We start from the raw sequence: 17,290 nt of genomic DNA on the forward strand, positions 1-17,290 counted from the left end.
AAGAACACTTAGTATTCACATTAAATATGTATATGACAGCTAAATATTTAATGCGTCCACAACCATTCAAAAGGAATAAAATAGAAATAAAAGGCATTTGCCATTATTTTTTGTCGTGGAATAATTGCTTTTAATGAATAAAAAGACATTGCTATTAATGAAATTATTATCATTAAAATTCAAGAATACGTGAATGTTTGATATTCCACGACAGAAAATTGTAGGGGTGTCGAGCGGCCGATGGTTCGTAGAAGTAAAACCGTAAGTATGATGACAACAACCAGATAGACGAAAGTATGAATGTATGATATACATAAATACGTACAATGTATTTGACGGCTTGTGATAAAAGAATATAATGTAAGTATAAGTATTTAGAATTTGTGATAAATATGCATAAAGTATTATAAAGAAGAATAATTTCACTCTTAACAATTGTGATGATTTTGCCATTAGTCAAAATTTTTAAATACGTGTATTATATCTTAATGTGAATAAACTTGAGCAACTGACTACTGAGTTGAAAGCTACGTCAGAGTTACCTCGTAAAGATTAAATTAACTAAAATGTAAGCCGTTAAAGAACTGCAAACTATGAGCTACCTACATCATTATAAATGTGCTGGATTATGTAAGTTGTAATGTCATGACGTACTGTAAGCGGTACAAAACTTTATAAAAACAAATTACCTGTGCTCCAGAGGTGAGGGTTAGTCAATTTGAAAACTTTAAAGAGGATACTAGGGTAAGGATTGTTCTGTAATGTTGTAATGTTTAAATCTACGGCTGGTGTAGAAAGGTATAGAGAATGAACATGAAATGAAGTAGCTAGTGATGAGGATATTATTATTTCTGTGAGTTTAGAAATTGACACGTCGAAGAAGTATCGGGAAGCAGGATGATAAGGATTTAAGGGATGTCATGTATCCCGGAAGATCTAGATTTCGAGCTGCTTCTGCTATCGAGTACGTGCTGCAACAAAACAAAAAAACAGCAAGATGCACTAACTATTACAAAGCCAGAAACATCCCGTGCCTGTTATTGTAAGGAAGAAAATTGCATTCAGTAAATTATAGTGATATTCATTTTGTAGGTTCAGTTACAAATATTGGAAGTCTTCGTTTATAATGTTGTAGTACTCGTACTTCTATGTGTGTGGATGATGACAATAAGAGACTACAAAATGAATATCTGACTAGAGAAGTGAATATAAAACCGTGCATTCATACCAAATCTAATAATTACTAATTATAAGGTACGTTTTATTATTCTTTATTGAAATATCAAGTCAAGTCATGATTGTTTTATAAAAAAGAAAACACGTAAATCCTTAAAAAAATGCAACGTGTATCCAATATTATATTGTAGTTAGCTAAATATGTAGTATTCTGACTACAATCACGATTTAGATACTATTGTAATGAATGAAATGTAAACGAGTATTGTAATAATCTTAATATTATTAATTTAATAGGATTGCATCACGAATTTTTTATTTCTCAACATATACATATTAAACAAATTAAGTATAATCAAATATTTGAAAATAAATCTTATTTAACATTATTGAATAAATAAAATTAAAATGAATTCCAAGACATAGTTTGTTGTTGACTTGTTTAATTCAAAAATAAATTAGTTAATAATGTTAATATACTAACTAAATATGGTTTAATTCTATTCTGTTGGCCTTGCTTAAGTTACCATGCGCCGTAAATCATAAGGCATGCCAAAAGTGGTAACTGTACATTAAGACGTTGTCTTGCAAGATCTATTTACTTTAAAACTATTGAAGTTTATGAAAAATCATAAATAAATTGAATGATTATTAATGTGCAAACTTCAGCAATTGAAACTGAAGTAACAGAATATCATAGAAAAAAGAAGTTTGCAATAAAATATTATTTTTAAGAATTTATTTGCTTCTATATACTGCTGAATTAATTATAAATGACCGTGATCCAGATGAATCGCAGACATTAGTAGGTACCAAGGATATTTATGCATATTTTACTGAGCTAAGAGAGGTATTCAGTAATGGTACCACACGATCGGCTAATAAGTACGTAACATAACATTTATTTCAAATGTTACCAACTAAACTTCTTCATGAAATAGTACCATTTCCAAAGACCCGATAACTTTTACTTCGTCATAATCCAGAAAGTGAAATGTTCATAGAATGTAAGCATGCGTACCGATTTTTTCAACAGTGTCTGAACTGAAAAAAATATGTAAAAACCTATAAATTTCTCCAAAATGACAATTGTGAAGCGTTAATACCTTACAGTATAGCTAAAGCATAGTATACCAATGTGCACCAACATGCCTGCATAAAGAAGAGCGAGTCTGTGTATAATTTACATAATAAAAGAGAATATGAACAGAAGAATAATATATTACCAAAGAAAAGTAAAAATACTGATGTGGGATAAAAAATAAAAGAAATATCGAAACGTAGTTCATGAACAATAATAATAATGGATTTATTACGAATAGATTTATTACTCATTTAAAGATATAGCTTCTTTGAAGTTGGCGCTCCGTCTCCAAGCATACTGATGCGTACCATCACGGAAAAACATGGTGAAAATTCAACATTAACATAATTTGACAAAAAGACAAAACTGGAGCAATTAATAATTAACATTGTTAATAATAGTCGGGATGTAGACTGGTCGAGTGACATTGACCAGTCGTGTATAGTAGTTATCTCGCCCTAAGACTAGTGGGGCTAAAATTGGCGCACTTATGACCGGTCACTTCATTTCGATGTTGCCATACTTCATCATCTTGTTCTTATGCCATCACAAACGCAAATTCATAAACTTTATTTTTTTTTAATTGTTCATAAATATTCCAATCACTATAAATTATTATACTTTGATAAAATATAATTACAACATCTAGAATGAAGTGGCTTATTGGTAATGCATATCGAAGCATTATAATCTTGTCTGACGACTCTTAATAATATAGATAATATAGGGGAACATAATTTTGCCTAAGTACACTTTTACTGCTACATATGCCATATTGTATGAATTAATCTATAATGTATTATAATCACTCCAATATAAATCTAAGTTCGTTGAGGGGACGGGCAAATAAGTTCGAATACCAGATACTATACAACTTACTAACACATATCCGTTGATGACTCACTGTTTATTAAAATTGGCATTATTTTCCAAAAGCGAGGATTAAAATGCAACGTTTATGGATAGTGCTTTGGTTGCAGGATTGTGCAAAAGAATTTCAAATTTTGTTGTATTCTGTTTTTCAATTAAGTCATCACACTCCGTCGTATCTATCAGCTACATTCGTAAATTAAAACTGAAATATGTAAAAAATCCAACCAGTGCGGGCAAAAAATATTTGTAACATACTTACTTACCAAGGCAGATTTGGTGTCAAATACAAGGATTAGTGTGCCAAGTAAATACAACCCTAAGCTATACTATGGTGTGCGTATCGACATCAATAATATAAAGTCTGACTAGTTTCGTCTAAGAGATATGTACTAACGGCTATTAAAAACGTCCGTTGCGTTTTTAACGATAACTTTATGAGAGCTCATAAAATATAAATGATTAAGGACAGAGCGTGATGCTGATAATGAACTTAATAAAATTTTTAAATGCCAATTTAATCTAAAAATAAATATAATAACGAAACGCAAAGAGCATTCCGTTCGCAATAATTTTGAGGCCGAATTAATGGTAACAGTCAGAATACATAGGATAATAAACAAAGTGACAGAAAAGATCATTCATTAAAATGTATTGCTTCAATATTTTTAAAATACACTTTATATTAAAGAATAAGCAGCTATGATTGTGAAAGTTAAAAAGTGTAAGGGTTAATTATATTTTATGAAAAAATGCAGCATAATTCAGAAGTTGCATAAATAAAAGGGGCTCATGCCGAAAGTTATTTAAAAAAGCTTGTAGGTATAACAGTACTAGTCGTGATAAAAAAAATCTATTGCTAATATTAAGCTACTAGGGGCAATTAAGGAGCAAATAAATAAATAAACGAGAAAAACACTTCGCAAAAGAATCGAAGTGTCGGAAAAAAATGCAAATTTTAAACTTTTGGCAAACCTGCAATTGTTAAGCGAACAATTTATGTTTGTACGAAATAAACATTTAAATTGATTTATCCTAAGATGGAGGTGTCTGCTAAACCACTCTGTAAACAAAAATCTTTTTAATCGTTAGACATTTTCAATTTCTCGTTTATATACAAAGAAGAACATTTTTGTATCACACGAGTAGGTACATCGTTTTTTTTTTGTTAAATAACTAGATCGTGGATCTATGAAAGATGTTCTTCTAAATTCCTCTATTGTATTCAATTAATTAATTTGGGGATACATTAGTATTGCCCTTTGTTACCTTATTATGAGATGTAGCTAAGGGGCATGTAGGTTCTGAATTGCAATCCTCTGAGGAAGGTCCGGCGGTGAAAGAGCTCTGCGATGATTCCGGAGAAGTGCGTCCGTCGGAGAGTGGAAGACGTTGCTCTTGTACACATGCGAGTCTGCAAATTGAATAATAATAGTGTTACATAATAACAATACGAAAACAAGAGAACATTTCGTAAAATAATGAAATATATTAAGTCCTTTAATTACTCACCGCTTCAAAGTTACCAAAGTTCCTGTCAATTTCTTGCAACGGCGAAGAGCTAATTCTAAACGTTCAGGTTCGTCTTCAAGCATCTTTTCCTTTCGCACCACCTACAAATACAGAATTTAGATAAGAGTAAGATGATTTATATGTTTTTCAATAACGCCTTGAACTTACCTTCTCCATTTCTGAAGTCAGTTTAGACTTCATTGTATCATGTAGAATAGGGAATTTCAATTTCCAGTCGGCCACGGTTTTGCTGCTCTTTGATAGTACCATTGCGATTCTCTCGATGTCCGCCATGTTCACGCGAGTTTCCCTATAAGTAGTGCTGATTTTTTAATTATGTTCCGTTCCCATTCCTATTATGCCAAACGTGAAAATATGAACTTTTAATTATCATAACACAATGTGTTTTACCTATTGGCGGCTTGCCCACGAAGACGTTCGACAGTGGCTTCCAGCTCATACAAATCGTTCTCCAGTAGTAACATTTCCTGCCTATAGATCTCTTCCTCACGGGTCAATTGCTATAAATAATAAATGATGCGGTAAGTATACATTATTGACGCGATTTGAAACTAGGAATAAATAAGTCCAAGAGCTTACTGATTCAGGGTTTTCTTCAGAAAAACTGGCCGACAAGGCACCAATTTTGACAATGGTGTCGGCCATCAACTGTCGCATTTGCATCGCGTGCGATAGCGTAGAGCGACGTAAGTTCCTGGTCTGTGAATCAAATCGCCATACACTTATGCGGTGAATTATAGACTTTATAATAGCAAAGAGCGCCAGATAACTACGTTCGCCAAAGCAGTTAAAAACTCGCAAGTTGCCAAGAGTCAATCAGTGCATCGGCTCATGAAAGCGGCAAGTAACATCTTTACAGTTTACCTCAATTCTAAGATCGCGACTTTGCTTCAACAGGTTGCGCATCTGGTTGAAGAAATCTGGCGTAACGTTGAGTTGATACGTCCTCTGTGGTGCCAGAGCAATAGGCTGCGCGCCCAGACCAGCGGGCTTGGGCGGAGGCGCCGGTTTAAGGCGATCGCGCTCTGTTAATTAACATGTGAATGTCAGTACCCCATATTATTATGACACAATTATATTTATTCCAAATGGTATAAAGCTGGTTAGGTGACAGGATGGGGTATTTGTCCTTGTTCCGATCTATACATTTAGTAGAGCAATATTGTATATATTAAGCGATCATTTAAATATTTGCAGAGGACAGTGCTATATTATTATTATGCTTGTACCTACCACACCTAATGAGTTGCAGTTGTGAAACAATACTTAAACACAAAATCAAAATGTTTTAAGGATATCCTACCTTGATATACGTGATTGAGACATTAATTTGTCAATATTGTATAATAAAAGTTCATTATCATTTTTTCCTTAAACAAAGTATTATTAAAGAAGTCTTCCTCACAGATTTATAAGAAGATGTCCAAGAACAGTTGTTCTGACATAAGACTGTACACTTTTTCCAATGTAACGTTCTTTGATCTTATAATAATGGAAAAAGATCCTGCAATCGGTTTTATTTGAACAAAAGCGACTAGTTACAAATACATTTCAGAAGAAGTCACGTACTTATTTACACGTTTCACTTTCAATTGTTCCTTTCTGTTTCAGAATCCGTTTATTTTCAGTTCATCTTAATAATATTATGATATAAAATAATCTCGTATTTACATAGTTTATTACGACTCATGGTAATTATTGCAATGTTTTATTCCATACTACCTGCGGTTTTCACGCGTTAAAAAGAAATCTAACAATATCACAAACAAAAACAATTGTCAAAATAAAATGGTATTTGATATGTGCCTCCCGGGGCCCTAATTTAATTTCAAGGTCTACATCTATCTATATATATAAAAGCGAAAAGATACTCACGTTCAAAACGTATTAATCAAGGTTTTGACTAAACTACTGAAGCTAGAATCATAAAATTTGAAATATAACTTTATTTTATAATGTAGATGTGTACTAAGAACGGATTTTTTGATATTCCACCATTAAGGGGGTTAAATGTGGGTTGAAAGTTAGTATGAAAGTCCGTCAGTTTTAAAACAAACTAGATGAAAATTGGTATTTAGCTTTCTGTTTTAAAGTAATAAAAATCTAATCTAAGGGTTTTTTCCATATTCAACCCTAAAGGTGGTTAAATAGGGGTTGACAGCTTATTTTAAATTTTGCCACTTTGGAAGCAAGCACTATGGAAGTTACCCATTGCTTTACTGGTTAGATATAAAAGAACTATAGTTCTACCGTTTTTGGAAAATCATCCCCTATGTGGGTTAAATAAGGGTTGTAAGTTTGTATGGAATTCCCCCAGTTTTGATGTAAACTCTATTAAAATCGGTTTTTGGGTTTTCGATTAAAAATAATTAAATACCTATATCACCATTTTTGGAAAATCAACCCTTAAGTTGGTAAAATAGGGTTTGACAGCTTATTTTAAAATTTGCCAATTTGAAAGCCAGCACTACGAACGTTAGTCCTTGCCTTACTGGTTAGATATAGTGGAACTTTAATTCTATCGTTTTTGGAAAATCAACCCTTATGTGGGTTAAATAAGGGTTGTAAGTTTGTATGAAAGTCCTCCAGTTTTGATGTAAACTATATGAAAATCGGTATTTGGGTTTTTGACAGAAAATAATAAAATACCTATTTCACCATTTTTGGAAAATCAACCCTTCAGGTCGTTAAATGGGGGTTGGAATTTTATTTCAAACTCCGTTAATTCGGAAGCAAGGAATCTAAAAACTTGCATTTGGCTTTCCTGTTGGAAATAATAAAACTTTTTTAACACCATATATGGAAAATCTACTCTTAAAAGGGTAAAAAAGGGGTTGAATTTTTGTTGGGAAGTCCGCAAATTTGTATTCAGCTTTCTGATTGAAAATAATAGAACACCTATTTTGCCGTTTTTGGGAAAATCAATCCTTAAGTTTAGGATAGGTTAGGATAGGATAGGATAGGATTAATAGGGGATAGAATTTTATTTTAAAATCCGTTAATTTGGAAACAAGGATTGTAAAAATAGCATCTAGCTTTCTGGTTCGAAATAATAGAGCTGCTTTAACAGCGTTTATGGAAAGTCTACCCTTAAGAAGGTAAAGTCGGGGTGGAAACTTCGTTTAGAAGTACGCAGTCTTTTAAGCAAAGTCTATGAAAATTGTTATTTGGCTTTCTGATTGAAGTAATGGGACACCTCTTTCACAGTTTTAGGAAAATCAACCCTTAAGGTTGTTTAATAGGGGATGGAACTTTATTTTAAAAACCTTTAATTTGGAATCAAGAACTGTAAAAATTGACAATTGGCTTTCTGGTTGGGAATGATAGAACTTTTTTAACGCCATTTATGGAAAATCTACCCCTAAGTGGGTAATATAGAGGTTGAAAGTTTGTGTAGAAGTAAGCCGATTATGAAGCACAGTCTATGAAAATTGGTATTTTGCTTTCTGGTTGTAAATAATATATCACTTATTTTTCCATTTTTTGAAAATCAACCCTTAAGGTCGTTAAATAGGGGTTGGAACTTTATTTTATAATCCGTTAATTTGGAAGCAACCACTATGAAAAATTATCATTAGACTCAATGAAGCATCTGAGTCACTGATTTTTTTTAGATCAACCCTTAAGACGGCTGTAAAAGGGTGTATGCATTATGCCTTTCTGTTTACACATCTGTTTCAGCATTTTTAGCAACTCAACAATCAACCCCATTAGGGCACTATAAGTAAAGAAAGTCTCTTTAAAAACCGTTATTGAAATTACTTCCATTGGCGTGTCTGGAAAAAGAACAGAGTGCAGAGAGGTAATTTTATTCAAATTGGCCTACATTTTGGTATACTGATTAGGTACATCGCATCTACTTTGGACACACTGTGTGCCAACATTTTGCCCTGCCGTGGGGTATGGTTGTGGTTATGCGTGGATTAGTGATGGTGATGTGGTAGACACATAGACCTTGGATTAAAATTTTGGGCTAGAACAGGGCTACAGTATCCTCTGCCTGTCGTACGAGACTAAAGGAGGACTTCTGGAGTTGCGGGCGGCAAGAATGGGAGCTCTAACCGCCCAGCCAGCGACCCTGGAAAGAACTACTGTATGTAAGGCCCCATATAACATGGATGGTTCCTATGGAATAGTGTAAATAATAATTATTGTATCCTACATGAAACTTATATTTTAAAGAAAGTTTCATTACAGTCTACTAATTACAGTTTTAGTGTATGTTTCTGAAGAAAGCTTGACCAATTTAGGTACACAGTGACGAAAAAAAAGCTTTCATTAGTTAAATATTAATGCTATTTTATAGTTAAAATGGTTAAAGGTACAAATTTACGATTACAGTTATTTGTATGTCATATCATATTTTTTTACGCGGGCGAAGCCGCGGGTTCTGCTAGTAGGATATACACGTAAAATGATACAAATACGCCTAATTAGGCGGCAAATAGCGTGCTTTCCCTCTGTTATGCTGCTAGATTATAATTGTAGAATATGACATTCTTAATAATTGAACATAATAATGTAGGCCGGAAACTGGATATATAATATTTTAGACATTTCAAAAACAGACAGGCAAATGGAAGTCCACCTCTACAACTGACACAACCAACAATATTTATCATTAGAGATATCCTTAAATCATTTCGATAATACAAGTACATATAATATATTGTTAACCATAGGCAGTGTACATAATATCTTAAGCATAATATTCAAAAGTATTTTTCTTACCAAAACAGTCTTAGACGTATATTATAATTTACCTTGAGACGAAGTCCTTGGCAATGTTGATGATTTGATTGCCGGTTTTGTCGGCTTTGTATCGGCTTGTTATGGCAAAGAAGTAAGCGGAAAGAAACCAAATACAAGAATTATGAGTATGGTTATGATATTAACTACGAAAGTGTAAAGATAGAATTATAGCTATAATTGTTTTGTAGGTTACTGAGAATGAAATTTCTTTGGCAAAAGCTATGGCAGTATCTCTATTTAGATTTCCATTCTGTTCTTAAATGCAAGAACACAATGCAAATAATAATGATCATAGATATGAAAACTACATCTTCAAATTCTCTTAAATTTACGTCTTGTTTGTGCGATATGAATTCAGGAGATTTTCTCAATTGTGTACGGTCTCTTAAATCTTGATGAAGTCAGTAAAGGCATAAAGAGATTTCGTTCTCAGTCTTATAAATAATAATCATACTCATTGTGAGCAAAGGATATGGTATAAATACGATTAAGGACGGACTAAACTTTGTATTGTATATTCCACTTAATTATAAAACGCTCACAAGTAGGTAATTGCTATTGTAGGTATATACATATTCTATTATGAAAACGTTTATATTATGAATAAAAATGTAATCATAATTGGATTTTTACGTTAAATCACGGTATTTTTTAGGCTATCAATTTATAAAAACAATAACACTTTTTTCGGCCGACCGTGTATTTGTACTCATTGTGCATTGAATATTTTTTGTTGTATTCTTTAGCGCCTACAACATAAGTATCTAATATAAAAAAAAATCTACTAAAATATTACATATATACTTATGTGAGATTAGAAACTCCATTTGGAAGAAATATCGAATTTAGAAAATGTTATCATGATGAAAATGCTCTCCCCACCTCGGCCAATATATTGCACGGACAAAATGTACCAATAATATAATTGTATTCAAGTAGAGCGAAAGTTGTTTTTAAAAAAATAAATTTGGTAATCAAAGTCTTCTAGGAAATGGGGCCACATTAATAAGAACAAGAATAATTCTAAATGCAACTCAATTTTGCTACTAATTATATACATATTATCACATTTAATTGTTATAATTAAGTGGAATGGAATATACCATACCACTTATTTGTTATTGATGGACGTGGAGATGCATGATATGCATTTTTCTTTTCAAAAGAAGGTCCTTGTATAAAATATGGGTACATACTTATTAATAACAATTTTATTTATTAATAAGTAGTTTAAATTCATTATGTTTTGCAAGCTTTACAGGGTTCGTGCCAATTAGTTTCTCAATAAAACGAACAATTTAACGTAATCAAAATTAAAGAATTATATGATGATCTTCTAACTTTATTTTTACCATACGATATTGGTACACACTTCTCACTTCTACCATTTTATTGATAAAAAACTTGTAGCGTTATATGAATAATTGATTAAAATATTGGCAGTAACCCATTAGCAATTGATAATAATAATAAAAGGACATTGTATGGCATGGAAATAAAATAATACAAATAATGAGGGACCATAACACCAAAATAAAAGAGGAAAAACTAAAAGAAAGCCGTAAATAGGATGGAGGAAACGAATATTCATACTAACACATTCAGAAAGTTCATGTTCAAGATATATTTAGCAATATTAAAATTAAGATGCCTATTTAAAGTGAGATTATAGAAAAAAGGCATATAGAGAACGTAGAAATCGATAATGAAGGTAACGTAAAAAAGTAAACTGAACTAAATATTAATTAAACATATTTCCGGTAAGGTTTTGTTTTATATATATTCGCGTTCATTTATGAAGCTTCACAGCCTTTGTGTATGAATTCTGAAAACCAGCTTTAAAATTGGGAATATGATATTTGCTTTTCATTTTATATTTACTGCGGCTTCACTCTCGAGTTCCCTGCGCTTCATCTGACTTTTGTCCTATAATCTATGGTTTAAATTTTAAAACATGAAATTTCGATGGTTTCACCTGTTACAAGTTAGTCCTTGGGTATTCACCCATGCACTGTAGGGCTACATTTAAAAAAACATTGTCATTTTAGTTATCGGTGGTCTGATTAAGTTTTATTACGAGATATCTGGTTGCATACCTGAATGTTGAGGCGAATGTTGTTTGGGAGAGTTCATGTCTGGAGGGTCATCACTAAAGGATACCGATTTCTCAAAAGATACTGATTTCTCTGAAATAAAATGTTTGTATACCGAATCAATGAACACCAAGGAACGTGCATTTGGAGGGTTGCAATTTGGGGGATCTCAGTCAGCATTTAATAATCGCAAAGGGCTTGATGATAGGAAAAAATGTAAATCTAATTTTCCTATTTACAGTCAACGTAAATGGTTAACAAATTCAATCATACGTTTTGGAAAGTTGAAATGCAAGTAGAAATTGGCGACTAATACATCTCATTTTTTATGGCATTTTATATAATATAGATCACGGATGTTGGTAATTACTAACTAGTATTGCAAAAATACTCATACATAATATTTATATATATATATATATATAATATTTTCCTGTTTAAAATACCTTTATCTCAACTTTCTACTAATTTATTTTAAATTCGGTTTTAATTACTCTCGAATTACTGGAATGCGAACTAAAATCAAATTTCCACGCATTTTATACTAAACCGGTATTTGTTGCATAATTTTAATATTATTTTTTTTACATTTTAATAGTAATGAAATAATATAACAAAGATAAAATGTTATTTTTTTACTTCGGTTACGTTTTAAAAATAGTCAATATCAACATATTATTTATCATTGGTATGTCCATCATCCGAACAAATGCGAATGTTGCTGAATCTCATCCAAATAAAATATTTTTTACAATAATTATCATGTCAAAAAGAAAATTTGTACTGTACTGGAACGAGTAATATCAGCTAAATTATTATCTCATTTTTGAAATAAGTACAAATTAATAGATATATTATCGCTATTAGTATATTGCTCCCATTTCGTAATTTGGTGGAACTTAAAAGATCCCATAAGAAAATATCAATCTGACATCACATTAAGGTGAATTGAACGAAAAGGTATGGTGAACAACTTTACAATCATTAAGAGTTGAATAATTTGAAACTTAAGGCAGACTACTTTGATGTAGGTATATTAATACAAAGTTAATGATTACATAAGAAACTAATGGATAACGTGTTGCTGTACTTACAACATTTAAGAATATTGTCCTAAGGAAGACATTTCTTATTACTTTTATCAACACCAAAAAATACACCTGATATTTAAAATAACTCGTACGAGTAATTTTCAAGAATTGAAATATAATGAATATGTAATGCAATGGCTATCTGGGACAAAAGCGATTATATAACGCTGACTGTTCAGTTTTAACTACATTTTATAACAATGCAATAACAGTTCATTATTAGGAATTTAAAATTTGCATTTCAATTTCAGATTCTACAGAATAGGAGTGGTCATTTATCAGATGAACTTGCATAAATAGGTGTTTTGCCAAAAGGTTCGGTTTAAAAAGTGTGAAACGGGTAATAATTACCTAAATACAAAAAACTTTGCATCAGATTATAAAAGTAATGAATTAAATATAAACGGAAACGGTATAATTTAAAAATATGTAAATCATAAATGTAAATAATGTCAAATGAATGACGAGTATAAAAAAGATAAAATAAATTGTAAATTTTAATAATGACGTCTTCACAGAAATATCGTCAATAACCGAAGCCATCGATCGGCAGGTGGGCCCATAATTTGTATCAGCGTCGTAAATAATTAGCCACGTGCAAGTTGAGCTCGCATCTGGAGAGTTACGAACCACAAAAAAAATCATTTTTTTTATTTTTACTATTTGTTATTATAGCGGCCATTGAAGTACATGCATTGTGATAATGTGAACTGTCTACCTATTATGTGCAATAGATAAAGCGAAAAACGTTTTTAACCATTGAACCGTAATGTAGAATATAGGTACACAGTTCAATTTTCAATTCAATTCACAATGCTTCAATGGCAATAATAACACATACTAAAAAAGAATGAAAATTTTGGTGGGACGGATCCCTCCAGGTGCGGGTTCGATTTGCACTTGGTCAAGTTATTTATTTTAGACACATTTTAGAGCGTTAAAATTTAGAAACAGTTGGGCGCATCCACCGCCAAGTTCAAATAACTAACTTATGGCTGTTAAAACGGTTTAAAGAATAATGTCTCTAAATGAAAAACAATGTATAAAGAAATGAAATGATTCAACTGATACAAATTCTTAATATACTGAGATTTACAGATAACATGAAATGAATATTTTTGGACTACCTGTGTCCAAACAGTTGCAGATCAAGCATGATTTAGTTTCCGGCCTGCAATTTGGGCACTAAAAAGCAGAAATTATAGAAATAATTTCATGTATAGCTGTGAAATTATATATTTTTACTATTTTTATTCATTTACCTGATATTTCCTATAGATTGCGTATATGGACTCGGTAGCAACCTGCGGGGGGTCACCAAAATTCAGTAGTTGAGATACAAAAAATGTGATTAGGCATATTTTGTCTGCTACTTGTTTTAAAAATATTTATTCTCTGATATAATTGTTTGTCAGTTTTGACCTTAAACATGACATTTGAGAGTATTGTGCTCATCACATTTTGGTAATCGTACATTTTTAGGTATGAGCACATTAGGTATAACCTTCATTACTATTGGTAACACCACTTCTTTTCTTTGACACTTCCATTGTCACCGCCATATTTATTTTTTTGAAATGCGGCGCAACATGTGATTGACTTCTCTAAACAATGTGCGGCAATATACGGCGGCAATTTGTTCAGGATCATATTTACCCGTCAGTAGATACATGAAGATCCTCCGCCAAAGTAATTACCTACACGAAAATTTGATAACATGATTATTAGATTGTTAGTTTGAAGTTCGGGCACAAATTACAGGCCGTTAACTGTTATTACGTTTAAATACAAACCTTCTTCCGATGGCATAAACTGTAAATACACTTTATGTGCTGTATGTATCTTAATATGAATCTATTTTACATGTGAAACGAGAGATAAACGGTTCGATGACAATGAAGAAACGGACATTATAAAAGAAAGATCATACAATGGTCGGTAAAGGTAGCTGAAAAAAAGAAAAATCCACACGAGTTAGCAAGCAAGCTGTCTGCATGATAATATGTATGGACACTGCATAATGCATCGCGAATGTTAATTTTGATGGCTGGGAAATTTCCCCTACGACCATGGTGTTTACACATGGAACACGTCTTTTGTAATACAGTGAAAGCCACTTTCCCTCCCGAGCATTCCGAAAGGTGCGGAAGAGGTTACTATTAGGTCTTCACATTTACTCGCTAGGTAATAAGAAGGTGGAGAACATACAATTTGTGGTTTTGTTTTTCACCTTTACGAATTATAGCTTAGGCTTCTTCGATGTTAAATGATCATGTATTTCTCCTGTTACTTTGCGCAAAATCTTACTTGCAGATACAATGTATAACATCATAGAACACCTATAGATCTCAATAAAAAATATTGCGCAAATGTTAAATTTTCTAAGAATCAGAAATCAGAAAGAATCAGAATCAAATGAGAAAAATAAATTATGAACATTAGCAATGCATTAGCAAAATTTTGAACCGCGATCAATTACACTTACGAAATCTGTCTTTCCCTAATTTGGGGGGTCTCTCGTGGCTGGCAAATCGCACGGCATCTGAGTGTGGAAATTCAATTTGTATTTAGCCTTCTACAATAAATAATAATGAACTTGTTAGAAATATGAAATAGTGGTAAGTACGACACATAAATTAAAGCTTGCGCTAAACATTTATATTTCCTCTACAGACACATAATGCGACTATTAAACATCAAGAAGAAGGACCACAAGTAGAGAGAAAGTTGCAAAATATGTTTACGTTATTCATATTCACGTGGCGGTTGATCTGTAAGTAAGAATATTAGTAAAGAAAATCATATTGAAAATGACTTTACCTTGATTAAGCGCCCTGGCATTGTATGCAGGAAATTCATTGCGGGGTGCTGCAGCCGGCGCGGGCCCACTTGGGCCTCCCGGGGGTACTTGCAAGGCTTGCTGCACGAGGCCAGTCAAGTTCGCCAGTTGGCGCTCCATTTTTTCCACACGAAGACGTTGCATTTCTTCCACCTGGCCCAATCTAAAAGAGCGCAAGCAGGTTCACGGATATTTCAAAGTGACAAAGCAACGATACAAAACAAGTATAATACTACAAACACACTAAAGGTAATGTGTTTTAATAGTGTAATGATAAATTCGCTAAAGCCTACAACGTTGGATCGCAGAGCTCCTATAATTGTGGCCACAATATCGCATGGCATTTTTACATAATCCTATTCGATATTGGTGAATTTCTGGAGTAATCGAAATGAAACCATAAAACCATTTGATTAATTTAATTAAAGTATTCATTCGATCAATTTAATTAAAGCGTAAATAAAACAAGCTTTGTACTTTGGGCTTCGATGTTCGAATCATGATTATTAGGTACCTGGCGTCATATGGAGGACGGCCCATTGGTCGTGGGGCCGTGGTGATCGGATAGACACCATAGGCATCATCAATAACGACGCCATCACTAGAAAAAATATTTATAGAATAGTATGAGTAAACTCATCATTGATTTGGAATTTGATACGAGGTCGCGTTCTGTTATAATAAATTACAAACAAAATGAATGATTTACGTTGTTTGTGTTTATACTTGAAATAGAATAGTATTCGGGTAGAAAATAGATTGATTAATAAAAACACTACAAATTTTAGTAACAAAATTATGTTTTATAATCGGAAAACGATGTAACATAATATGTAAGAAATTGGTAAGGTTTTATAAAAATGGGAATATATTGTCAGTGTGAATAGGGTGTTTAATGCACAGTTCTCACTTAGCTTCCTCGTCGATGACCGGCGTGATATTGGCGCGGCTGGTTGAAGCCCCCAGAAATTGGGTGTAGTAGGGGTCCTCGTACGGCCCTCGAGGAGCAGCGCGCTCGGGAGACGACATGTAACCCTCGCTGGCGTGTACTGCGAGCAATTTGAATAAATTATTACATTTACGCAACATATTGACTAAATTAGGCAGCTTGTTATGGGAGTGGTTCCAAAAGAAAAGATTTAAATTGAAAAAGTGTAGTCCTCAAGTATGCGGTCTGAAATTGTTCTTGGGTTTGGTAATAACATATTATATATAAGATGTTGGAACCAGATTGGAAATAGTAAATAAGAAAATATAATTCGCAGATCGTACCAAATATCAGAAATCTAAAGCCGTATTCGTGAATAATCTTAATGCAAGAAAAATGTTAACGGAAGTGCTCTGATTTATTATATTGATAAGATATCTTGATTTGAGGTGAAGAATGGTAAGCAAATAATAATTATGTAATTGCAATTTAATCAGACCGAAAACTTTTAAACTAATTTGTAGAAAAATATATTTTTAAACAGTATATAAAATATATTTTAAAGCGAACCTGAATAACTTGTAAAAGCATGCGAAGGATAAAATATTATCTAAGTTAGGGATATGCACGTTTGTTTTAATGTTACAGCGATACCATTATGAGATACAATAAACGAATCATCATAAATCATTTAAACTATTATTGTATGTAGCCTTTAGTAAATAAGCTAAAGAAGTGTGAAGTATAACAACAACGCGAGAACTAGAATTAAAAATTGATACACCAAATCCTATATATCCTTTGCTTCGTTCTTTGCTTGTTACTTGGAGGCGAGTGTGGAAAAATATTGTTAGATACAACATCGAGTTTACCACGACATCAAGCGTTAAGCAAATCAAGTCATGGAAGCGAAAGTAACGTTTT

General features: G+C 32.4%; 1 protein-coding gene across 2 annotated transcripts in view; it reads right to left on the reverse strand.

Moving 5' to 3' along the window:
• Positions 1 to 17,290, reverse strand: part of LOC140743701 (coiled-coil domain-containing protein AGAP005037) — a 275,840-nt gene that overhangs the window by 6,053 nt on the left and 252,497 nt on the right. For both annotated transcript variants that reach the window (XM_073075193.1, XM_073075194.1), the window contains 12 exons: positions 16,349 to 16,487; positions 15,953 to 16,039; positions 15,420 to 15,601; positions 15,085 to 15,141; positions 11,512 to 11,601; positions 9,427 to 9,489; positions 5,528 to 5,688; positions 5,243 to 5,362; positions 5,054 to 5,163; positions 4,811 to 4,964; positions 4,643 to 4,743; positions 4,400 to 4,544 (listed from right to left, as the gene is read on the reverse strand). In XM_073075193.1, coding sequence (XP_072931294.1) covers positions 4,400 to 4,544; positions 4,643 to 4,743; positions 4,811 to 4,964; positions 5,054 to 5,163; positions 5,243 to 5,362; positions 5,528 to 5,688; positions 9,427 to 9,489; positions 11,512 to 11,601; positions 15,085 to 15,141; positions 15,420 to 15,601; positions 15,953 to 16,039; positions 16,349 to 16,487 — 1,409 coding nt within the window. The remainder of the gene's footprint in view (positions 1 to 4,399; positions 4,545 to 4,642; positions 4,744 to 4,810; positions 4,965 to 5,053; positions 5,164 to 5,242; positions 5,363 to 5,527; positions 5,689 to 9,426; positions 9,490 to 11,511; positions 11,602 to 15,084; positions 15,142 to 15,419; positions 15,602 to 15,952; positions 16,040 to 16,348; positions 16,488 to 17,290) is intronic.

This window comes from Epargyreus clarus, unplaced genomic scaffold (assembly GCF_041222505.1).
Source record: "Epargyreus clarus isolate Ecla_fem2 unplaced genomic scaffold, WU_Ecla_fem_2.2 ptg000007l, whole genome shotgun sequence".
Classification (NCBI taxonomy): domain Eukaryota; kingdom Metazoa; phylum Arthropoda; class Insecta; order Lepidoptera; family Hesperiidae; genus Epargyreus; species Epargyreus clarus.